The sequence below is a fragment of the Bos grunniens genome, chromosome 15, assembly GCF_055505025.1.
Source record: "Bos grunniens cultivar Pamir isolate PY7600 chromosome 15, Bosgru_T2T1.0, whole genome shotgun sequence".
Lineage (NCBI taxonomy): Eukaryota > Metazoa > Chordata > Mammalia > Artiodactyla > Bovidae > Bos > Bos grunniens.
In genome coordinates, this window is record NC_141179.1 from 57,921,546 (window position 1) to 57,948,098 (window position 26,553).

General features: G+C 40.1%; 1 protein-coding gene across 1 annotated transcript in view; it reads right to left on the bottom strand.

The window, feature by feature from the left end:
- The window catches only part of SLC5A12 (solute carrier family 5 member 12), a 51,360-nt gene extending 34,433 nt beyond the window's left edge, over positions 1-16,927 (bottom strand). The window contains exons 1-4 of the mRNA XM_086338541.1: positions 16,259-16,927; positions 4,551-4,616; positions 3,116-3,167; positions 1,451-1,518 (exon numbers count right to left, since the gene is read on the bottom strand). Coding sequence (XP_086194667.1) covers positions 1,451-1,518; positions 3,116-3,167; positions 4,551-4,616; positions 16,259-16,597 — 525 coding nt within the window. The 5' untranslated portion in view covers positions 16,598-16,927. The remainder of the gene's footprint in view (positions 1-1,450; positions 1,519-3,115; positions 3,168-4,550; positions 4,617-16,258) is intronic.
- Between the last annotated feature and the right edge of the window lie 9,626 nt (positions 16,928-26,553).

Here is a 26,553-nt window from a genome sequence, read left to right on the forward strand (position 1 = left end):
CATCGGAAAAGACCCTGATGCTGGGAAAGATTGAGGGCAGGAGGAGAAGGGGACGACAGAGGATGAGATGGTTGGATGGCATCATTGACTCAATGGACATGAGTTTGAGTAAACTCCGGGAGTCGGTGATGGACAGGGAGGCCTGGTGTGCTGCAGTTGGGGTCGCCAAGAGTTGGTCACAACTGAGCAACTGAACTGAACTGAACCGATAGTACCAGTAGGGCTTCCCTGGTGGCTCAGATGATAAAGAATCTGCCTGCAATGCAGACTCGGGTTCCATCCCTGGGTTGGGACGATCCCCTGGAGGAGGGTATGGCAACCCATTCTAGTATTCTTGCCTAGAGAATCCCATGGACAGTGGAGCCTGGCAGGCTACAGTTCATGGGGTCACAAAGAGTCGGACACAACTGTAGTGACTTAGCAAGCATGATATCAATGGCTCAGAAGAATAAAGACTCCTATTATAGGACATGACAAATGATAGGTGCTCAATGAATATTTGTTGAACTAAACTAATTGTAATAATTTCATAAATATAATTTCCAATACCACCCAAGTTCCTTGGTTAAAACTAAGCATACGTAAAGCCAAATGTTAAATGTAATCCAAGCTTATCCATCAATAAGAGACAAAATCAAGGTGTGGAATCCTCAAGTTTCCAAAATATCAGCCATCACTGGTTGTTCATTGGTACATTTTGTATTCTTTAGCCAGTAGTCATGGAGAAGGCAATGGCACCCCACTCCAGTACTCTTGCCTGGAAAATCCCATGGATGGAGGAGCCTGGAAGTCTGCAGTCCATGGAGTCGCTGAGGGTCAGACACGACTGAGCGACTTCACTTTCACTTTTCACTTTCATGCATTTGAAAAGGAAATGGCAACCCACTCCAGTGTTCTTGCCTGGAGAATACCAGGGACAGGGAGCCTGGTGGGCTACCGTCTATGGGGTCGCACAGAGTTGGACACGATTGAAGTGACTTAGCAGCAGGAACCAGTAGTCAATGAAGTACTGGTTGGTCAAAAAGTTTGTTTAGCTTTTCCATAAGATGTTACAGAAAAACCCAAATGACCTTTTTGGCCAACCCAATATAAATGTTACCTAAGGCTTATAATCACTGTTAATGAGCACATTTTTTTTTTTTTCCCTCAGTAGTTGCATATGGCCACCTCACCTTCAAGCGGGGAGATATTTCTGTCATTAAATCTTCTTTTACTCATGGCTCTCTCAAATGAACCCAGAGCTCAACTTCTACTAATGGTTGATATGAAAAAGGATTTTAAATAAAACAACAGCACCTTCCTCAGAAAACTGTTACAGATAAGGCAGCATATTTTTATTTAATTGAGAAATAGCAATTTCGGCTATACTTAGATGCTTTGTTGTTGAAAATTTGCCCTTATCCCATATTAGGAGGTAGTGCTAAATACTTTTTCACAGCTAGATACATACCAGGGTACAGTAGAATGTGCAAACGATTCCCGTTGCAAACACAGAGCCCCAGAGATCAAACCCAGTCACTATGAAAGGAGACAAAAATATTGAAAGAAGTTCCTTTAAGAACAGTAAAAGAACAAACTTCATGAGGAAAAAGTCACAATATTCTTGTCTGTATTCTTTGTGGGCAAATGAAAATCAAATTAGAGGTCAAAATTAAATTAAATTAAATTTTATCACATCTGACAGAGATTATTTTATTATATTATTATAACTCAACCCAGTCCATGGGACTTCCCCAGCAGTAAAGAATCCACCTGCAGTGTAGGAGACACAGGAGACACGGATTCCATTCCTGGGTTGGGGAGACTCCCTGGAGGCGGGCATGGCAACCCACTCTAGTTTTCTTGCCTGGAGAATCCCAAGGACAGAGGAGCCTGGTGGGCTACAGTCCATAGGGTTGCCGAGTCAGACACAACTGAAATGACTGAGCAGCAGCAACCCAGTCCATAGTTTTCATGTAATGGTATAAGCCAAATGTTTTCTTTTAAGATTCTGGAGTTCCAAATCTCTGTACCAATTGTTTGCTTATTTGTTTGTTTTCCTTAAAAAAGTCAATTAGTCCAATTTCTGCACCAAACATTTCATTATTTGTTTGCTTTTCTTAACAAAGTCTGCATACTTTGAAACCACCTCAACAATGACTGTGAATAAATATTTTTCAGTATAAGCACATAGCACAATTAAATTGAATATTGAGGACTTCTAATATTATACATATCATTATGAAATTTCTTTTGCTTTTGGTTTTTCTTTCCTTTTTTCCCCCTGGGATTCTATTCTTTCAACAAGGTCAAGTGTAAATCTTAAAATAATTACTACAAACACCTTTTACTCATGTATTCAGAATATCCTCTTCATGAGATTACTCAGAAAGGACCATATGTTATGGATGACCTTATTTAGGTTGTGTGTATACAACACAAAACTATCAACTTATGGTTACCAAAGGGGAAAGAGAAGAAGTAGGGATACATGGTAGCTCAGATGGGAAAGAATCTGCCTGCAATGCAGGAGACCCAGGTTTGATGCTTGGGTTGGGAAGATTCCCTGGAGAAGGGAATGGCAATCCATTCCAGTATTCTTGACTGGAGAATCCCATGGATAGAGGAGCATGGTGAGCTACAGTCCATGGGGTCACAAAGAGCGGGGCATGACTGAGCGAATAACACACACACACACAGGATTTCTAATACTATTTCTGAACTGTTATACATGAAAAAGATAAACAACAAAGATTTAGCACAGGGAACCATATTCTATATCCTATAATAACCTATAATGGAAAATAACTTACTGAATCACTTTGATGTACACCTGAATCTAATACAATATTGTAAATCAACCAAACCTCAAAAAAATTTGTCATTACTTCAGTGATTAGAAAATGAATGACAATCAAATTGGATGTTTGAAACCACGTGGATACAGTCAAGTAACTAGTTATTTGCATTATTTTCAATGATCAATTTTTAGAGCTTTATGTTGTGACAACTACAGTAATTCATAGTATTCTAACCACAGGAATGTCTTCCCAACAAGATTTCGTGCATACATTTCTCAAGGTGACAACGCAGGTATAAAAATGGTGGAAAGCACAAGGGAATGTGGTTAACTCACCTTGATTGAGGGCCAGAGCAGGAGCGTACACCACCACTCCCGTGTAGAGAATCTGGGGGAGAGACAGGAATCAGGTGAACGGTGAGAAGAGTGAAATGGAAAGGAAACTTTCCTAAAAATTTCCTTACAGCCTTAGCACTACATTTCCTTCAACTTGTTCCAAACATTTCATTCCTTCACACTCTCATTTTGAAGTCCTTGGCCACTGTAACTAATTCACAAAAAGGATAATAAGCATGAGATAGAGGAAGGCTGTTGGACTTTTAAAATGGCTATACATTTTGAGATTTTATGGCTACAGCTGGTGTATTTCTGAAGGATATGAAAATAGGGTTCAGTTTATGACTCACCCTTCCACTACCCCATCATACACATATCACCATGACACAAACACATTTTAGCAGTTTGCTGAAACATAGACTTTAAAGTGGAGATGGAATAATCTATGAAGAGAGCACCTTGCAGGGAAAACTAGCTACACAGGCGACCCCCTTTATGGGCATATCTTCAAACTCCCAGAACTGGAGGCCACTACACGGACAGAAGTGGGTCCGGTCCCATATAGTTTTAAATGAAATTTCACCATTTAGAGATCCATGTGAGAGTTTTAAAAGGCAAGTAACCATGGACAGGTTAAGGAGCATTGTTTTCCCCATTTTCTTGCTCTTAAATCCTTCAGTCACTGATGGAAGTTTTAATTTAGAAATGGAAGAAGGTTATCTTATAGTAGAAAGTTCTTGGTGAGTCATTGAAATGCATTGAAGCTATCCCACAGGCAGCTGTGGGCAGCAAGAGGATACCCTTGAACCAAGGAGGGAGCAGAAGAGTCCAAAAGGGGATGTGGGAGTATTGGTTTGAGACTATAATTTTAAACTATTTTTCAGAAACTAACTCATTTCTCTGTTGAATTGGAAATGAGCATTTCTGGTTCAACACAGCTAAACTAGCAAAAAAAAAGAAAACAAAAAAAACAGTTACCAGACCATTTCATATCAAAAGCAACTTGTACCAGTTAAATAAGAGTTCACAATAAATTTAAGAAAATGCTTTTTTGCCCCCTTGGTGGTTTATGATATGTATTTGGTATTATTTATACAGATATATGATTGGAGAAGGAAATGGCAACCCACTCCAGTGTTCTTGCCTGGAGAATCCAAGGGACAGGGGAGCCTGATGGGCTGCCGTCTATGGGGTCACACAGAGTCGGATACGACTGAAGCAACTTAGCAGCAGCAGCAGCATACAGATATATGAAGTCTATGAAATGTGGAAATCCTTCTATAAAATCACATATTTGAAAGTGCTATCCTTGGAAGACAGTAGTTTCTTCTTAGTGTTGAATCTTTCCTTTAACTGTGTTAATTGCTTCTTGAAATAAACAAACTCGTTCCTTGCCACCCCACAACCCACCTCTGCAGCAGCCCTTTCTCCTTACCGTTTGCACGATGTAGATGACTGTGGCTGCATAGCGAACTGGTTTGTTGAATCGTAGTTGTAAGTACTAGAAAGAACAGAGAGAAGGACATGCAAAAAATAAGCAAGTTTTATTTAAAGGCTGCTAATAGCATATTGAAAAGTAGAGACATTACTTTGCCACAAAGGTCCGTCTAGTCAAGGTTATGGTTTTTCCAGTGGTCATGTATGGATGTGAGAGTTGGACTGTGAAGAAAGCTGAGCGCCGAAGAATTGATGCTTTTGAACTGTGAAGACTCTTGAGAGTCTCCTTGGACTGCAAGGAGATCCAACCAGTCCATTCTGAAGGAGATCAGCCCTGGGATTTGGGATTTCTTTGGAAGGAATGATGCTAAGGCTGAAACTCCAGTACTTTGGCCACCTCATGCGAACAGCTGACTCATTGGAAAAGACCCTGATGCTGGGAGGGATTGGGAGCAGGAGGAGAAGGGGACGGCAGAGGATGAGATGGCTGAATGGCATCACTGACTCGATGGACGTGAGTCTGAGTGAACTCCGGGAGTTGGTGATGGACAGGGAGGCCTGGCGTGCTGCGATTCATAGGGTCATAAAGAGTCGGACACGACTGAGCGACTGAACTGAACTGTACTGAAGAGGGTTTCCTTTTTCTTGGTATTTCTCTGAGTTTAATGCTTAGCTTTATAACATGATTTTACCCTATTTGATCTTGAAAGAAAGGGAAAGAAATTTGGATTGTTTAAAGTCAAAGATGTATTAAAGCTCAGTTTTTGCTCAAACTTCACATGATGGTCAGAGAAGATAAATACTTTTTTAAATTTTTAAATTATTATTGCTTCAATTAGAAGGTCTTCTGGCTCTCTCCCCAGGGCTCTTCCTACTAGATATACTAAAGCCATTATTTCCTTTTCTAGCCACACTACCCCCAGATTCAGCTCAGGCCTTCCTTACCTCTTGCCCAGATCAACGCAGTAACCCTCTATCTGAGCTCTCTAAACTCTCTCCAAACTGTGTCCACCCATTCCACCAACCACACACCTGCCACATTGATTCTCCTAAAGCAGAACACTGGTCACATCATACTTTTCCTCAAAGGTTTCAGTGATTCTCTATCACGGACAAAACAAAACGCACATCCAGGCTTTCCATTCTAAACCCTCTACTATCTGATCCACACCCTTCCCCTCTCAATATCACTAGCCCTCACCTGGTTTACTGTGTACGTAAAATCACTATGTATTGTTCAGCCAGAATGTTTGTACTCTGTAGATTTCTCTTCTGTGTAGCAAGATTTTTCAGGGCAAGAGAGCATCCCCTCACCCCCAGCCCTCAAAATTCACCAATTATTAGTCATCTTTCAAAAATGAGAGCCTGATTGCCATTCCTGTTCCTACTCATACTTTCCCCTCCGAACTCTTAAGGCAAGTATACTAAACTTCTTTAGCACGTGATAACCAGCTACCTTATATTTTAGTGTTGGTTCACATATTTTATAGGCTTCCCAGGTGGCACAGTGGGAAAGAATCCACCTGCCAATACAGGAGATGCAAGAGATGTGGGTTCGATCCCTGGGTTGGGAAGACCTCTAGAATAGGAAATGGCAACCCACTTCAGTATCCTTGCCTGGAAAATCCCATGGATGGAGGAGCCTGAGTGACTACAGTCCATGGGTTGCAAAGAGTTGGACTTGACTGAGCACACATGTGTGCACACATCACATATTTTACAGTATTCATTTCCTATAGCCACTGTAACAAACTATCACAAATTTGGTGACTTTAAACAACAGAAATGTGTTTTCTTACAGTTCTGGAAGTCAGAAATTCAAAATCAATTTCACTGGACCAAAATCAAGGTGTTGGCTGGGCTCTGCTCCCTCTGGAGGTCTTAGGGAAGAATCTACTTGCATCTTAGGAGTTTTTGGTGGCTGCAGGCATTCCTTAACTTCTAACGTCATCACTCCAGTTTCTGTCTCTGTGGTCACATTGCTTTCTCTTTGTCTGACAAGTGTTCCTCTGCCTCCCTCTTATAAATATGATTGTACTTAAGGCCTGCCTGGTTAAATCAGGATAATCCCTCTATCTCAAGATTCTTAATTTAATCAATTTTGCAAGGATCTCTTTTTTAAAACCATATAAGGTAATAGTTTCAGATTCCTGGCATTAGGACATTTATTATCCCTTTTGAAGAGTGGTAGTGGTAGTTTAGTCACTAAATTGTGTCTGATTCTTTGTGACAGCATAGACTGTAGCCTGCCAGGTTCCTTGGTTCATGGGATTTCCCAGGCAAGAATACTGGAGTGGGTTGCTATTTGCTCCTCCCGGGAATATTCCAGACCCAACGATAGAATTGGTACCTTCTGCTTGGCAGGTGGCTTCTTTACCACTGAGCACTGGGAAGACCATTTTTGGAGGGAGGTGTATGCATCTTCCAGTCTACCACTTATTTTCCCTGGGGCATGTAAACAGTGTCCAATTTTATCATTTTATCTTCATCTTTCATTTATTCATTTAACAAATATTTATCCTTTGTCTTCCATATTGCATTCTGACCTACAATGATAGCAAATATTATATAGTTCATGATCCAAAGGACTTTACCGATGAGAGGAGGAGACTACTAAATTTATAACAGTAAGGTTACAGTGATGGTGTGTACTAGAAGAAAAGCTACAGGGAGCTGTGAACATACTAAATAGATGTATCTGATTTACTGTTGGGGGTCAACAAAAGTACCCCTGAATCCCTAGAATTCCTACTCTAGAAGGCACTAGTATTTGAATTCCAGTGCATAATAAACATGCATTGAATGAACAAAATAAATGTTAAAAGTAGCAAATACTTAAGGATTTAATATCTTAGTAGTAATTCTTGGTAGTAATTTTTAATTGGTAATAGTTGTTATCTAATTTAAGAAAAATAATTTTGATTAAGCCAGGAATTAACCACTCCTTTTTCCTAGAAATAATACATAAGTAAGAGTTGTTTAAAGCTCAACATTCAGAAAATGAAGATCATGGCATCCGGTCCCATCACTTCATGGGAAATAGATGGGGAAACAGTGGAAACACTGTCAGACTTTATTTTTGGGGGGCTCAAAAATCACTGCAGATTGTGACTGCAGCCATGAAATTAAAAGACACTTACTCCTTGGAAGAAAAGTTATGTCCAACCTAGATAGCATATTAAAGCAGAGACATTACTTTGCCAACAAAGGTCCATCTAGTCAAGGCTATGGTTTTTCCTGTGGTCATGTATGGATGTGAGAGTTGGACTGTGAAGAAGGCTAAGCGCCAAAGAATTGATGCTTTTGAACTGCGGTGTTGAAGACTCTTGAGAGTCCCTTGGACTGCAATGAGATCCAATCAGTCCATTCTGAAGGAGATCAGCCCTGGGATTTCTTTGGAAGGAATGACGCTAAAGCTGAAACTCCAGTACGTTGGCCACCTCATGTGAAGAGTTGACTCATTGGAAAAGATTCTGATGCTGGGAGGGATTGGGGGCAGGAGGAGAAGGGGATGACAGAGGATGAGATGGCTGGATGGCATCACTGACTCAATGGACGTGAGTCTGAGTGAACTCTGGGAGTTGGTGATGGATAGGGAGGCCTGGTGTGCTACAATTCATGGGGTCACAAAGAGTCAGACAGGACTGAGCGACTGAACTGAACTGAACTGAACTGAAAGAGTTGTTTGATGCCTTAAGATGGGACCTTCTTTAAAACCCTAGAAAAGACTCCTCTTGTCAGAACTGTCACTCGATTTCACACTAATCCACATCTCCCAACTTACTTGCTCAACCCTTCCCCCTAAGAAAGAACTGCCTTATTTTAAGCCCATCTTTCTACAGAAGATGCATTCAGTACACTATGAGTCAGGTGGATGTGTGAATGAGGGCACCAAGGAAAATATTTTTAAAGAAGTGAAGAAGTCACTGAGGAAGAATCCGAAAGTCTCAGCTATCACAGGATAAAAAAAACAGAACAAAACTTTTATGTTGAGGACAACTTGGGTTTAGATTACATGTCCTTGGAAAGATCAGATTATTGCACTAAACCATGGCTCCCTCTTTCTAAAATTGACATTTGTATGACCTATCGACACACTGGACGATAATAGCAAGTGCAGGGACAGGAATATATGGGATCTCAGTGACCGTAGTAGCTGTCATGGGTGTGACCCCTGTAGTTTATTGCCATTCTCTGTCCCAGTACACCCTGATGGCATCTAAGTGTTCTGTGATTATCTGCTTGAGGGCTTTATCTCAGCCCTTCCCCAGGACAGACTGGAACTGCTGAAAACCAATGATAAAAGGAAGTTGGATCCCCAAAATCCTGGTAATTTCCATTTCAGTGAGGCCAACCCTGATATGTGACTTATACTGTCTCCCTGAGATTCCCACTGAGATGGAACCTCAGTTGCTCATGGTTAACAACCTGCCCAAAAACATTGGCTTTTTTTCCCATGTCTTACTTGCCACTGGCCTACTGAGAGTTTAATTAAATCATTTCCCCAAAAAATGACTTGCATACAACTCCTTGTCTCAGGATTTGCTTCTGGGAGAATGCAACTTAGGACAGTGATATTTTTATTAATAACAAATATGATTCAAGTGAAGACTGCAGAATTGCTTGTGTGATAAGCTGTACCTTCTTGTTGAGAAGAGATTCTTCTCCCATAACATTAAGAGTCAAGGATAGCCTACTGTAAGATGAGACTAAGTCTGATATGCTATTATACAAGTTGTCCCATCTGAGTTTGCCTAGACCAATGAGCCAAAGCACTAGCTGATGACAGTCACATCAGTCAGTGCAGTTCAGTCATTCAGTTGTGTCCGACTCTTTGCGACCCCATAAATCGCAGCATGCCAGGCCTCCCTGTCCATCACCAACTCCCGGAGTTCACCCAAACCCATGTCCATTGAGTCAGTGATGCCATCCAACCATCTCATCTTCTGTCATCCCCTTCACCTCCTGCTCTCAATCTTTCCAGTATCAGGGTATTTTCCAATGAGTCAACTCTTCACATGAGGTGGACAAAGTACTGGAGTTTCAGCTTCAGCATCAGTCCTTCCAATGAACACCCGGGACTGATCTCCTTTAGGATGGACTGGTTGGACCTCCTTGCAGTCCAAGGGACTCTCAAGAGTCTTCTCCAACACCACAGTTCAAAAGCATCAGTTCTTTGGTGCTCAGCTTTTTTCACAGTCCAACTCTCACATCCATACATGACCACTGGAAAAACCATAGCCTTGACTAGATGGACCTTTGTTGGCAAAGTAATGTCTCTGCTTTTTAATATGCCATCTAGGTTGGTCATAACTTTCCTTCCAAGGACTTCAGTTCAGTTCAGTTCAGTTGCTCAGTCCTGTCCGACTCTTTGAGATCCCATGAATTGCAGCACGCCAGGCCTCCCTGTCCATCACCATCTCCCGGAGTTCACTCAAACTCACATCTATTGAGTGGGGGATGCCATCCAGCCATCTCATCCTTTGTCGTCCCCTTCTCCTCCTGCCCCAAATCCCTCCCAGCATCAGAGTCTTTTCCAATGAGTCAACTCTTCACATGAGGTGGCCAAAGTACTGGAGTTTCAGCTTTAGCATCATTCCTTCCAAAGAACACCCAGGACTAATCTCCTTTAGAATGGACTGGTTGGATCTCCTTGCACTTCATGGGACTCTCAAGAGCCTTCTCCAACACCACAGTTCAAAAGCATCAATTCTTTGGCGCTTAGCCTTCTTCACAGTCCAACTCTCACATCCATACATGACCACAGGAAAAACCATAGCCTTAACTAGATGGACCTTTGTTGTAAGCATCTTTTAATTTCATGCCTGCAGTCACCATCTGCAGTGATTTTGGAGCCCAGAAAAATAAAGTCTGACACTGTTTCCACTGTTTCCCCATCTATTAGCCATGAAGTGATGGGACCGGATGCCATGATCTTAGTTTTCTGAATGTTGAGTTTTAAGCCAATTTTTTCACTCTCCTCTTTCACTTTCATCAAGAGGCTATTTAGTTCCTCTTCACTTTCTGCCATAAGGGTGGTGTCATCTGCATATCTGAGGTTATTGATATTTCTCCCGGCAATCTTGATTCCAGCTTGTGTTTCTTCCCGCCCAGCGTTTCTAATGATGTACTCTGCATATAAGTTAAATAAGCAGGGTGACAATATACAGCCTTGACGTACTCCTTTTCCTATTTGGAACCAGTCTGTTGTTCCATGTCCAGTTCTAACTGTTGCTTCCTGACCTGCATACTTATTTCTCAAGAGGCAGGTCAGGTGGTCTGGTATTCCCATCTCTTTCATAATTTTCCACAGTTTATTGTGATCCACACAGTCAAAGGCTTTGGCATAGTCAATAAAGCAGAAATAGATGTATTTCTGGAACTTTCTTGCTTTTTCGATGATCCAGAGGATGTTGGCACTTTGATCTCTGGTTCTTCTGCCTTTTCTAAAACCAACTTGAACATCTGGATAGATGGCCCCAAGGAAAACCAGAAGAAGAACTTGACTGTCTTATTAGAACTTCTTGAGCTCAGATCAGATTACTGATCCACTGAATTGTGAACAGATATAATTGTTGTTCTAAGAAATTTATTTTGGGGTGATAGATCACACATCAATAGATAATTGACATAAAAAGTGATGTCAGATGTTGAGAAATGTAACAAAACCCAAAATATATGGTATTGGCTAGAATGCATATGAAGTCTAGGAAAGCAAACAGAAAATTGTTACTGAAAAATGGAGACAGGGTAAGGAAACTGCTATAGGAATCTAGAAAAAGTCACTGGTTTTAACGTGCAACTCAGTTTAGTTCCTCTAAATTCAGTCAATTTGGTCAAACTAGAAAGTATTAAGAAAAAAGAAAAAAATATATATATATGAAGTAAGACTCCTTGAATTCTAATTTGAGCTTTACCACTATCTCACTCCATAATAAGAGACTATTCAAACTGCATAATTTTCCATCTGAAAGATTGTATTCACTCACTTACTCATCCAGTGGTCGTCTTTGTAGATGTATAGCTTTGCAAGCAAGCATGTTCTGCCGGAGTCCAACTCCAGCAACCAGGGATTCAAACTGAAGAGGTGAACAGTGTTGGCGATGAGACAGCCTCTCATTTTCCTAAGGACTGCCTGTTTATTTCAAGTTTAAGATTCTCTTTTATACTTTTACAAAAACATTAGGCCAGAGGTTTGACATTTTCAGTGCCCCCTCGCCCAGGTTTATTATCTCCATAAATCATTGTTGCTCTTCAAACAGAGTTCCTGCTTCAGTGATTCTCTTGGTATCAGCCTTATCATCTATTATCTACCTCTTCTAATGTGTCTTATAGTTAACTTGTGATTACATTGTAGCTCATGCTACATTCCTCAGTTTACTACTTATCTCCCTAAGTCCTGTTTGCCCCTAACATACTGAGCTCACTATCTCTTAACAAGGCTTCTAGCTATAGTGTCTCTAAAAATTCATAACTTCTATAAGCTATAGTAAAATATGCTAACTTTACAACATTCCTTAAATCTTTAACTTCTAACTATTTTAATTATTTCTAAGCCCTAAATTCAGTAAACTCCTTTGCCATAAACATTCTCCTCACAAATAGGCTTCAGATATCAATCCCTCCCATGGCCTCAAGCTACGGCCTATGTGCTCATCCTGGAACACTCTTTTGTGAAAGTCCTTGAACAAATGTCAATGATTAACTTTATGAATTATTTTCTGAACACAACTGCAGAAGGCTTTGTGCCTTCTCATGCTCCTCTTAAGAACAATAAGCACCTTAATATTCCTTTTCAGTCAACTCAGCCGAGGAGAGGAAAAGAGAAGTCAGAATTACAAGGCCTAACTCCTTCATCCCAGGATCCGTGCCTGCGGAATGAGGAGAGGGATCTGGGGACCACGCCTCCATTTTGTCAGTAATGCTTAACGCGGCTCCCGACATGTTCAGTTGCTCAGTTTTGTCTGACTCTTTGCAACCCCATGGACTGAGGCTCACCAGGCTCCTTTGTCCATGGAATTTTCCAGGCAAGAATACTGGGTATGGTCAAAAGTAAAGATGGAAGTTCAGCAGAAAAGTTGCACACATCATGCTTGCTTCTAAAAATAGCACAGGTAACATTTACCATCATGATGGATTATTTTCAAACCCCAAATCTGATCTAGCCACACTCCTTTTCATCTCAGGAAATAACAAATCCACTTTTCATGCGGGTTCAAGCCCAGGTAACAGGAAGCCATCCTTGACTCCTCTTTTTTGTCTCACTCCCCACACGCAATTCATAAAAGAGTCCCGGCACCTTCTCCCCCTACTTTCAGAATTCCACTTGTGTCATCCCCTCTGTCTCCACACTAATACTGTCATCTCTTGCCTAGATTATGGCAGTAGCCTCCTAACTAGACCCCCTGCTTCAGCAATAATATCCTGCTAGAGGAATATTCTTGAAATACAAGTCACTGTTCTGCTCAAACATTGTAATGATCTATCTCACTGAGAGTAAAAACCAATCCTTAAAATGGTCTAAAAGGTCTCATAACAGTGGTTCAGACACTATCACACACTAAACATCCATTTTACAACAAATATTTGGTCACAATATTTACTTTACTGAAATAATACTCAATAATGATATCAATAAACAAAGGTCCGTCTAGTCAAGGCTATGGTTTTTCCTGTGGTCATGTATGGATGTGAGAGTTGGACTGTGAAGAAGGCTGAGCACCGAAGAATTGATGCTTTTGAACTGTGGTGTTGGAGAAGACTCTTGAGAGTCCCTTGGACTGCAAGGAGATCCAACCAGTCCATTGAAGGAGATCAGCCCTGGGATTTCTTTGGAAGGAATGATGTTAAAGCTGAAACTCCAGTACTTTGGCCAACTCACGCGAAGAGTTGACTCATTGGAAAAGACTCTGATGCTGGGAGGGATTGGGGTCAGGAGGAGAAGGGACGACAGAGGATGAGATGGCTGGATGGCATCACTGACTCGATGGACGTGAGTTTGAGTGAACTCCGGGAGTTGGTGATGGACAGAGAGGCCTGGCATGCTGCCATTCATGGGGTCGCAAAGAGTTGGACACAACTGAGTGACTGAACTGAACTGAATGATATCATACACATCTAATTTCTCAACTTTTAACTATAATTACTAAAATGCCACAAATGTAATTTAAAGGAGAAGTAAAAGGAAAGCAATTTATAAATAAAGAGTATATATAATCTATAATGCTTAGACAACACTATGGAAGAAGACATAGAGAAGTAGTGGCCTTGGCATTATAATGAAAAATCTGGATTAGAGAGAAGTAAGTAGTTCAGAAACTGTTTAGTTAAGAAGTACAAGAAAGGACTTCCCAGGTGGTCCAATGGTTGGGAATCCACTTTCTAATGCAGGGAACACGAGTTTAATCCCACATGCTGTGGGGCAACTAAACCTGTTTGCCAGCCCGTGTATCACAACGAAGACCTAATGGAGCAAAAAAATAAAATAAATATAACAAATTTATACTTTAAATTAAAAGAAGAAGAAGAAGACTAAGAAAAATGAGAAAGTAGGTAGCCCATAAGCTAGTGTTAAGGGTAAATTATAACAAACTGGATCTATTAATGTGATAACAGAAAGAAGAAAATAACTCTAACTGGAGTGGAGACAACATGGTGAGACTAATTATAAACTGTCTGAGTGGAGATAATGAAAATGCACGCTATTGCAAATGAGCTGAGCCTGAGTTACAGCTTGAGGGTGAGAACAATTCCTTATGCTTTGACATGGGAGAGAATAGTGACAAAGTAGCCCAGATTCATAGATTAGTCTTGAAATCTCTCTGCATATTAAAGCATTTAAATCAGTTGGTTATTGCCAGCCCCAAAAGTCATTGGCTTAAAAACTAAGGACTTAATATTTCTCAGTTTTTAGGACTGGGTGGGCGATTGCTGTACTTGTTTGTCCAAGGTTCTCACGGGGCTGCAATCAATGGGAAGATAAGCTGGGGGAGAAAGTCCAAGATGGCCTCACTCACAAGTCTGGTGATTGGTGTTGGCTGCTAGCCAGGCTGCCTCTGTTCTCCTCTATGTGTCCATTCATCTTCCAGAAGTGAGACCAGCTAGATCCACTTCCTAAGATAGCTGTATCAGGACAGCATTCCAAGAAAGCAAAGGCAGCAGTTAAAAGTCCAAGAGACTTCGGCTCCAAATTTACACATCACTTCTGCCACATTCTATTGGCCAAAGCAAGTCACAAGGCCATCCCGGATTTGAGATGGGGAAATAAACTCTCCCTTTTCAGTCCTTTCTACTTTAAAAAACCTGGTAAGAAGATCCATAGATAGGTAGCAAGAAATGGAGGATGAAAAATAAACATAAATTAAAGTCTCTATAGCGAGACTATAAATTTGGAGACAGTAGCAACAACAAGAATAATAATTATAATAATACAAACTCTTCCTCTGTATTTACCATTTGCCAGGCTCTGTTAAGAGTATTTGCCTACAATAAATTGCCTCATTTACTCCTCACAGATATTCTTTAAGATAGACCCTTTTATTATTCTTATTTTACGTGTGTTAAAATCAGATACAGAAGTGAGGCATTTCCCCAAAGCTATGCAGCTAGTTAAGTGGCAGAGCTAGTAATCAAAACCAAGTAACTCTAGACTCTTTTGAGTCTAGAGCTCATGCCTTTAACTCATATGCCACACTGCCAATGCTTTCCTCTCTCTCTTTTAAATTTTTTATTTTATATTGGAGTATAGCCAACTAGCAATGTTGTGACAGTTTCAGGTGGACAGCAAAGGGCTTCAGCCATACATATACATGTATCCATTCTCCCCCAAACTCCCCTCCCCTCCAGGCTGCCACATAACATAGAGCAGGGTTCCCTCTGCTGTACAGATGGTTAACCATTTTAAATATAGCAGTGTGTACATGTTGATCCCAAACACTCTAATTATCCTTTCTGCCCTGTTCCCCACCCCTGACACTGCCAATTCTTACAAAGAAAGAGGCTGTTCCAAAATATATACTTTACACAATCTGAGTTTCTTTGTATCAGCGTACAACAATTTAAAAAATTTGTAATGGGCAAATGTGAAGGGTTAATTAAATTCAACTAAATCCCTGTGTGTCCTCTATCTGTATGGTCTCAAATCTCCTCAGTTACATATTTGCAACTGGTTTAAGTAACTGAACCACTTTACTAAAAGGGCACAATCTACTGTACAATCTTAAGTCATCTATCTGTATCTCAGTTTTCTCAGCCAAAAAGTGACAGTACACAATGTTCTTTGTGCTTTTCAGAATAAAATAAAACAAGTGACAAGCTCAGTTCTCTTTCATTGAGAATCTCCTATGAGTTAGGCAGTGCTTTAGATGTTTACCAACAAATTCTCATTTAATCATTGAAATAGCCTCAAAGCTTAACTTTGTTACTTTCACTCTACAGATGGAAGGTGTAGATGTCTGTGGCTGTCTCTGCATACAGGTATGTCCGTGTCCAAAGCTTAAGCTTTCCCCAATAACACTGTAATAAATTCTCACCATGATTCATAATTATCCTGCAAATAAGTGTTTTCAACCACCATGTGTTATCATTAAGACATAATACACATAAGATGTGTATTAGAGGGAAAAAGCAATCATAAAAAGACCTGTTCAAGTGGAGAGGAAACAGCAACTCTTCCCAAAGTGAAATAGAAGCAAGTAGTTGTTTTACCTCGTACGTGCTGGTGATGCCAGATCTGTAGAACACAGGAAGAAAGAGCTCTGACGTGAGGATAATGACTAACCCGTACGTGATGAAGAAGAGGACGAAGGATGCTCCAAAGCGGTAGACGTCGGCAGGGGTCCCCAGGACAGTGACGGCGGACATGAAGCTGGCTGTCAGGGATAATGCCACTGGGCCAAAGCTCATTTGCCGGCCACCGACCAGAAACTCCCTCGAAGTTGCTTTTTTTCTCTCCTTAATCGCATAGAACACCCCAATTCCAGAGGAAATGATGAAGAGGGCTGCAAAGACAACATAATCCCAAACTGCAAAGTTCTTCACCTCCATGCTGAGAAGTATAGGCACCAGAGAGTTGCTCTCAACCTGATGTCTTTCCAAAAGCGAAGCTCAGTACAGTATATGCTTTTCTGTGAGAGGAGGCTGAGGTTGTGTGAAGAGAATGATGACCAGAGGCACTGGGGTAGCACTTCAGATACCAAGTTGCACCTGGGAAGGATCTCAGAAGTTGACAGCAAAGAGGATTCTGGTAGTGGTATGGGTATCAACAGATAAGAACTTGAAATCTGACCCTGGCCTGGAGCTCTCTGTTCCTTTGCTAAAGCGTATGCTGCAGAGAAGGAACTCAGATGTATTCTGAAATTAATAACCACCAAGGGTGAAATGCACTTGCCAGATAACATGTTCTTTAATCTTCTAGGTTTTCTTTTAACTTAAGGTTAAATATTACTGGGAAACATAGGAGTGATTCAAGTTCACCACCTCAGCATTTTTAATGAGTTAAACAGAATCTGTAAAATGCCAACATAACCATCACTGGTGTCTTTCTTCCGAGTAAGGGAGAGTGAAGGTGTGTATCTGTGACTTCCTGAGGCAGTGGGTGTGGAGGAAAAGGAGCAAAGAACAAGGAGTCAGGAGACCTTTGCTCAAGTTGGTGCAAACTTAAGTGAGCTGTGATATTAACTAGACATTTCTCCAAAGAAGACATACAGCCAAAAAGCACATGAAAAGGTGTTCAACAGTGCTAACTATTAGAGAAATGCAAATCAAAACTATAATGAGATGTTACCTCACACCAGTCAGAATGGCCATCATCAAAAAGTCTACAAACAATAAATGCTGGAAAGGGTGTGGAGAAAAGGGAACCCTCCTTCACTTTAGTGGAAATGTAAATTGGTATAACCACTATGGAGAACAGTATAGACTTTCCTTAAAAGATTAAAGTAGAGTTACCATGTGACCCTGTAATACTTCTTCTGGGCATATATCTGGAGAAAACCATAATTCCAAAAGATAGATGCACCCCAGTGTTCATTGCAGCACTATTTGTAATAGCCAGGACATGGAAGCAATCTAAATATCCATCCATGGATGAATGGATAAAGATGTGGTATATATTAATATATACAATGGAATATTACTGACTCATTAAAAGGAGTGAAATAATGCCATTTGCAGCAACTGGGATGGATCTGGATATTATCACACTAAATGAAGTAAATCAGACAGAGAAAGACAAATATCATATGATAACACTTTTATGTGGAAAAATATTACAAATGAACTTATCTATGAAACAGTTAGAGATTCTTGATTCTGCTCTTAGACTCTGTTGATTGATCCAAAGTGCCCCCAGCAAGCCTCTGTGGGGCAATTTCTCCACATTATTCATGCTTCTCCTGCCTTCTCAATGGTTTTCCCCCACTCCACCCCTACAAAACCAGTCGGTTCCACAAGATCTAGTTCATATTTACCTTGCTCTGTGGAGCCTTCTCTGACTCATACTTCCTACTGCCCTCTCCCCCAACTCCTGTAGGAAGCAGGGTCCCTTGGTACTCTTTACTCTGCAAATATCCTCACCTGTTTTAAAGACTCTATGTATGTATCTGTAGGAGCCACTCAGTGGTTGTAGATGACCAACTCCTTGAAGGCAGAGGCACAAGATCTGGTCCAGGGTGCCCAATCCATATGTAGAAAGAACTGATGCTGAAGCTGAAGCTCCAATACTCTGGCTACCTGATGTGAAGAGCCGACTCATTGGAGAATACCCTCATGCTGGGAAAGATTGAGGGCAGGAGAAAAAGGTGGTGACAGAGGATGAGTTGGTTGGATAGCATAACTACTCAGTGGACATGAATTTGAGCAAACTCATGAAAAAGTGAAAGACAGGGAAGCTTGGTGTATTGCAGTCCATGGGGTCTCAAAGTGCTAGACACAGCTTAGTGACCGAATAACAACAATTGTAGAAAGTAAAGAACTCATCCAAAAAGCAAAAGAAAAAAAACAAAAATTATGTCCAAGGCCAGAAATACTTCCTATTAAACAGAGGAACCTCTAATTTTGCTTTTGACATCTGAGTAGCTGACTGACTCCTTGATTAGTTGCTTAGTTTGGATACTGTTTTTACTCCCTACCTTGATCCATGGATTTGAAGTCAATCACACAAAGGTTTGATGACTGAAATATGCTTTTAGTTGAGAATAAATCTGAAAAAGCTCTGCCAGGTTTGTCCATGTCCTGTTTCTTTATTCCCTCCTCTAAATTTACAGAGTTGATATCAGGATTAATGAAAAAAATAGTTCTCTAATTTTTTTGCTTTAACATTGAGTTTTACTAATTTTTATCATGAGATATTCTAATTATATAACAGGTTTTGGTTGGTATCTGTCTCAGCAGAAAATCAGAGCTCCAGCTTTCAGAGTTTTGGCTATTCTATGCTTTAATATTAACATCTAAGTGTTAATGTTCAATCCATAAGACATGAGGACAATTTGTACAAGTCTTGTGAATATTAATTCAAAGCACTATTATATCAATACATTCCCAAGGTTAAATACCAGAAGCTTGTAGATAAAGAATTGATGAGTGATTTCAGTTAACCTTTGTCAAGAAACGGTATTGGCAGACCTCACTTTCAACTTTCGCTGATTATAAGGCACAACATTAATATATTGATTTAATTCTTAGTTATTTTCTATTTCTTTACACTTTCTTCCTTTGATAGCCTTCAGTGTCTTTAAACCCTCTCCCTCTATCCCATTAAAACTCACTTTATGCAAGGCTCATATTGATTATAATATAGAACACTTGTTTATTCATAACTTTGGGGGAAAAACAAAAAGCCAACACATTCAGTGATTATATCAGTTAGAAAGTACATCCCTATGTCAAAAATATTAACATGGGGGGAGAACAAAGGAAAATGTGCTGCTTTGACCGAAAGAAACCACGGTATTTCCTGTATCCTCTTACAGAGGCCTCCAGGGGCACCATCTCTATTTTATTTCTTTAGTGTAAAACTGAGACCTTTATTAGAATGTAAATACTAAACACTGCCACCCTTCACCCACAAGCACACACACAGACACACACACACACACACACTCCCTTAACAAGGCCCAGTTATTCAATTATCCCCTTGCCTAGTAGGTTATATTTGAAGTTGTGATCATTAATAGTTCTGTGCTATGAAATTGTTCTGCACCTGGCATAGAGCACTTATAATGGAAAAGAGTTGGAGGACGTTGAATGTTAACAAAGGTGGGGAATGGGGAAAAGAGTAAAGAACTGGAAGGACAGGACATCCAAGGAAAAGACACCACTGTTGCAATATTCTTAACAGCAGGCTATGCACACTAGGTTTATGTTAGCCTAGGAGAGAAAGGAGGAAAACAGACATGAACAAAACTTGGCCATTTTGATATTGTACTATAGTGGATCAGATCAGATCAGATAGTTGCTCAGTCGTGTCCGACTCTTTGCAACCCCATGAATGGCAGCACGCCAGGCCTCCCTGTCCATCACCAACTCCCAGAGTTCACTCAGACTCACGTCCATCGAGTCAGTGATGCCATCCAGCCATCTCATCCTCTGGCGTCCCCTTCTCCTCTTGCCCCCAATCCCTCCCAGCATCAGAGTCTTTCCAATGAGTCAACTCTTTGCATGAGGTGGCCGAAGTACTGGAGTTTCAGCTTTAGCATCATTCCTTCCAAAGAAATCCCAGGGCTGATCTCCTTCAGAATGGACTGGTTGGATCTCCTTGCAGTCCAAGGGACTCTCAAGAGTCTTCTCCAACACCACAGTTCAAAAGCATCAATTCTTCAGTGCTCAGCCTTCTTCACAGTCCAACTCTTACATCTATACATGACCACAGGAAAAACCATAGTCTTGACTAGACGGACCTTTGTTGGCAAAGTAATGTCTCTGCTTTTGAATATGCTATCTAGGTTGGTCATAACTTTCCTTCCAAGGAGTAAGCATCTTTTAATTTCATGGCTGCAGTCACCATCTGCAGTGATTTTGGAGCCCAGAAAAATAGTCTGACACTGTTTCCACTGTTTCCCCATCTATTTCCCCTGAAGTGATGGGACCGGATGCCATGATCTTCGTTTTCTGAATGTTGAGCTTTATGCCAACTTTTTCACTCTCCACTTTCACTTTCACTTTCATCAAGAGGCTTTTTAGTTCCTCTTCACTTTCTGCCATAAGGGTGGTGTCATCTTCATATCTGAGGTTATTGATATTGCTCCCAGCAATCTTGATTCCAGCTTGTGTTTCTTCCAGTCCAGCATTTCTCATGATGTACTCTGCATATAAGTTAAATAAACAGGGTGACAATATACAGCCTTGATGTACTCCTTTTCCTATTTGGAACCAGTCTGTTGTTCCATGGCCAGTTCTAACTGTTGCTTCCTGACCTGCATACAAATTTCTCAAGAGGCAAGTCAGGTGGTCTGGTATTCCCATCTCTTTCATAATTTCCCACAGTTTATTGTGATCCACACAGTCAAAGGCTTTGGCATAGTCAATAAAGCAGAAATAGATGTTTTTCTGGAACTCTCTTGCTTTTTCCATGATCTAGCAGATGTTGGCAGTTTGATCTCTGGTTCCTCTGCCTTTTCTAAAACCAGCTTGAACATCAGGAAGTTCACGGTTCACATATTGCTAAAGCCTGGCTTGGAGAATTTTGAGCATTACTTTACTAGCGTGTGAGATGAGTGCAATTGTGTGGTAGTTTGAGCATTCTTTGGCATTGCCTTTCTTTGGGATTGGAATGAAAACTGACCTTTTCCCGTCCTGTGGCCACTGCCGAGTTTTCCAAATTTGCTGGCATATTGAGTATAGCACTTTCACAGCATCATCTTTCAGGATTTGGAATAGCTCAATTGGAATTCCATCACCTCCACTAGCTTTGTTTGTAGTGATGCTTTCTAAGGCCCACTTGACTTCACATTCCAGGATGTCTGGCTCTAGGTCAGTGATCACACCATCGTGATTATCTGGGTTGTGAAGATCTTTTTTGTATAGTTCTTCTGTGTATTCTTGCCACCTCTTCTTAATATCTTCTGCTTCTGTTAGGTCCATACCATTTCTGTCCTTTATCGAGCCCATCTTTGCATGAAATGTTCCTTTGGTATCTCTGATTTTCTTGAAGAGATCTCTAGTCTTTCCCATTCTGTTGTTTTCCTCTATTTCTTTGCATTGAGTGCTGAAGAAGGCTTTTTTTATCTCTTCTTGCTATTCTTTGGAACTCTGCATTCAGATGTTTATATCTTTCCTTTTCTCCTTTGCTTTTCACTTCTCTTCTTTTCACAGCTATTTGTAAGGCCTCCCCAGACAGCCATCTTGCTTTTTTGCATTTCTTTTCCATGGGAATAGTCTTGATCCCTGTCTCCTGTACAGTGTCACGAACCTCAGTCCATGGTTCATCAGGCAGTCTATCTATCAGATCTAGGCCCTTAAATCTATTTCTCACTTCCACTGTATAATCATAAGGGATTTGATTTAGGTCATACCTGAATGGCCTAGTGGTTTTCCCTACTTTCTTCAATTTAAGTCTGCATTTGGCAATAAGGAGTTCATGGTCTGAGCCACAGTCAGCTCCTGGTCTTGTTTTTGCTGACTGTATAGAGCTTCTCTATCTTTGGCTGTAAAGAATATAATCAATCTGATTTCGGTGTTGACCATCTTGTGATATCCATGTATAGAGTCTTGTCTTGTGTTGTTGGAAGAGGGTGTTTGTTATGACCAGTGCATTTTCTTGGCAAAACTCTATTAGTCTTTGCCCTGCTTCATTGTGTATTCCAAGGCCAAATTTGCCTGTTACTCCAGGTGTTTCTTGACTTCCTACTTTTGCATTCTATCCTTAATCTGCAACAAGGACCAAGTCTCTTTCTCCACCCTCTCACTCAGCCATCTTGTAATATTGGACACATTACTATTGTCTCTGTTCTTGGCTACCTATTTGAAAATGCTATATCATATTTAATAATAATTAGATAATTAGACTAATTAAGCAACTAAATTACCTTTTCAAGCCTGCTCAAATGTTACCTTCCTGGACCAGACAACCTTCTTACACTGTAAACAGATACATGTTCAATCTCTACTTTCTTTATTCTCCATAAAATGTATCTCTTACTAATATATCATATAGTATTTTAAGTGTCAATATCCCCCTACTAGAATATAAGCTCCATAAAGAACTTTATCTATTTTGTTCTCTATGTTACTCTTAGTACCTATAAGTTTCTGTCCCATAGTATACACTCAACAAATTAAATTATGTGAATTCTAGGGGTTTCTTTCATTGTTATAATTTACTGATTAAAAAAGGAAACTAAAAGAAAAATTTCCAAGACTATTTTTTAAAAAGTTGAAATATTTATCTACCTCCAAAACACATTTTCCCATCTAAATAAAAACTGAAATTTATATTTCATTCTATCAGATTCTCAAAATTCTTTACAGCTAAATTTGACAGTAGTTAAAATTTTATTCATTCATCCTACTTACACTTAACAATTTTGAAAAATGGTGACTTGCAACTTTAAGAGGCAAATTTCAGAGTCCAGCAGAGATCATCATTTAATATTAAAACAGACTAATGGCATCACACACTTGCAGTAAACAAGTAGAACTTTTAAAGTGAATATGTAGTTAGAAGGGAAATTGAGCGTGAGGATCAAGTTCCTTAGCTGAATATCCTTAGATACCAAATAACTTCTAATCGTAGAATGACAAATGGGAGAACCACCAGCAAGATCTATTATGAGCTTCCTTTTGTTAAATAAGCAAAAACAGAAGGGATCTTGCTTGTTTCAGGTTTCTAGGCATTAAAATAGAACTTTTGAATAAGTTTCAAAAGGGGACAGAATCTACCACATGTGTGACACTTTCATACGTCATGTCATTCATAGTTATAAAAAATCTGTTAAAATTAGTGTCAATAATCCCATCTTCCAAATGAAAAATATAAACAAGTAAATGCTTTGTGCAACATGAAGATCCAGTTCACACAGTCACTAAGTGGTGTTTTTTAACACAAGTCTAATCCTGGGTGACTCGAAAATCCATGTTCTTTGTACTGAATATTTCTTACAAACACAGTTCTGACTTACTTTTCAAGCTTTGATGGGGGCACTTCTTAAAAGTGATAGAGAAAAATCTGGATTTGTCTCTCCTGTCAACCTCAACAATGATAATCAACACATGTGAAGTAAAACAGAACAGTGATACTCAAGGCTCCTTGTGTTGATCTTGTGATATTGTCACATCTTCAAATATCTAAAAATTTCATGGATGGAGGAGCCTGGTGGGCTGCAGTCCATGGGGTCACTAAGAGTCGGACACGACTGAGCGACTTCACTTTCACTTTTCATTTTCATGCATTGGAGAAGGAAATGGCAACCCACTCCAGTGTTCTTCCCTGGAGAATCCCAGGGACGGGGGAGCCTGGTGGGCTGCCGTCTATGGGGTCGCACAGAGTCAGACACGACTGAAGTGACTTAGCAGCAGCAAATATCTTATAAATAAGCAAATGACATTTCCATTAAATTCAGGCAAAATTTAATGTTGAGTGATTTTTATTTTTCAGATCCTGTAGAAATGTATTCGAACATACAGTATATCTGGCAAGCTCAGATGCAGTGTTTATCAGTTACCACGGAAACTCTTTTTAGTTTCTCATTTCCTGTCAATTCCAGCATTCCTCATGCTATCTCTGACATCACCAGACACCGCTATGAGTAAATGACTTTTATATATTTCCTAAACCGAAATTAACTGGATATTTTTCATCACTAAGAATATACAAATGAATATCTCCCAGCCTCAAAGGTGATGTCAAAGAAAGATTTCACAAACTGTATGGTGCAATGTAACCACAACATATAGTTATTCCAAGAGGACTTGTTTAAAACCCTGATTGAGGGGATTGTGTTCGCAAGTGTTTGGAGACACATATAAGATGCTGTTGTCCTCTTTAATAAAAAATGGTAATAGCAGAGGTTCATCCACACTGGTCACAGTCATTCAAGCTTCTTTAAGTGTTGAATTTCTCAGTGATCATGTGTGTCTTTTGGAATTTTATTTCTAAGAAAGAATTTTCAGAAATTTTATTCTAATTCTATACCTTCCAATTTATTCTAAGACTTGATTTCCTTGCTTGGTAGGTTGCCAGGTCTTGATGATATTTTATTTTGGGTTCATGATAAACGGAAAATATGTCATTAAAAAATTCCCCTTAAAATTTAGTTTTCAGCTTTCTGAAATGTTCCATTTTTAGAAATTGTTTAATTAGAAAAGCTTCTTCTTACATTAAAGCAGAAAGAACTGAATTCAAATCTCATCTCAGTCAACCAACCTTACGACCTTCAGAAAGCTGCTGTATGTCTTTTATTCTTCATCATGAAACTCAGGTGAATGCTAAAGCACACAGAGGGGAAAAATTTGGAGTAATTTGTGAGCAGAGTTTTCTGTAGGAAGTCAATGAACATATCCATACAAAGACCAGGTAAAGATTTGTATCTCTCCTCCTTTGCTGGAGACCTTGAAGTTATTTTATTTGTATCTCTCTCTCTCTTTTTGTTTTCTAGAAGCTTGCTCTTCGTGGCGCTACTTATGATTTGGGGATTAGTTTAACACTCAGGTAATTGACTCATACTTAAGTGGAGAAGGCAGTGGCACCCCACTCCAGTTCTCTTGCCTGGAGAATCCCATGGATGGAGGAGCCTGGTGGGTTGCAGTCCATGGGGTCGCTAAGAGTCGGACACGACTGAGCAACTTCACTTTCACTTTTCACTTTTTTGCGTTGGAGAAGGAAATGGCAGCCCACTCCAGTGTTCTTGCCTGGAGAGTCCCAGGGATGGGGGAGCCTGGTGGGCTGCCGTCTATGGGGTCGCATAGAGTCAAACACAACTGAAGCGACTTAGCAGCAGTAAGTGTATCAAGTGTAAGTTTTTAAGTGAAAGCTCTTATTAATAATGAAGACTGGAGAATTTGAGTCATAACTAGGCTCAGATTTTTGCTCAGGTATTTAATTGATCATCTTAAAAAGTTATTTCATTTCTTTGACACTCAATTGCTCATCTTTAACATAGAAATGAGACCCTTTTCACTGGATTGTTGTTAATTTTGAAGGTGTCTGTCAGCTACCTTATGCAGAGTTGGGCACATCATAGGAACTTCAGTAATAATGCTTATCCATTTCAATGCCTCAACAAACATGAATTTGACCAAATTTTCCATTGACCAAATTTTCAAAGAGATAGTGAAGGACAGGGAAGCCTGGCATGCTGCAAACCGTGGGGTTCCAAAGTCAGACATGACTGAGCTACTGAACAACAAATTATCAATATGATTGGCAGCTGTCGTATTTCAGCATTTGCACTAGGAACTTTTAGTACTATGCTGGGAAGATCAAAGCCTAGGAAAATAACACAGGAGCTACCATACTATCATTCATAAATATTTATTTCACAAACCAGAGGGATAGAATTTATATTTCTGATTGGGTTTCCCTTGGTTTTTGCTCTACTCTTTGCTTTTAATGTATAGATTATGGAAACCTTCTCAATTTCATTGAACTGATGATATTCATCATTTTGTGACTGTTATAATTTTTTTTTCTTTTTTCAAATTAGCTCTTTGCATCTTTGGATGAGAATCTTCTTATGAATGTGCTAAAAGTTCTGGTTTAGCTAATATCTCTTCAGCAAGCCTGAAGCTGACTTTGTGATGTTATAGGTATTTGCAGAAGAATTGATGCTTTTGAACTGTGGTGTTGGAGAAGACTCTTGAGAGTCCCTTGGACTGCAAGGAGATCCAACCAGTCCATTCTGAAGGAGATCAGCCCTGGGATTTCTTTGGAAGGAATGATGCTAAAGCTGAAACTCCAGTACTTTGTCCACCTCATTCGAAGAGTTGACTCATTGGAAAAGACTCTGATTCTGGGAGGGATTGGGGGCAAGAGGAGAAGGGGACGACAGAGGATGAGATGGCTGGAT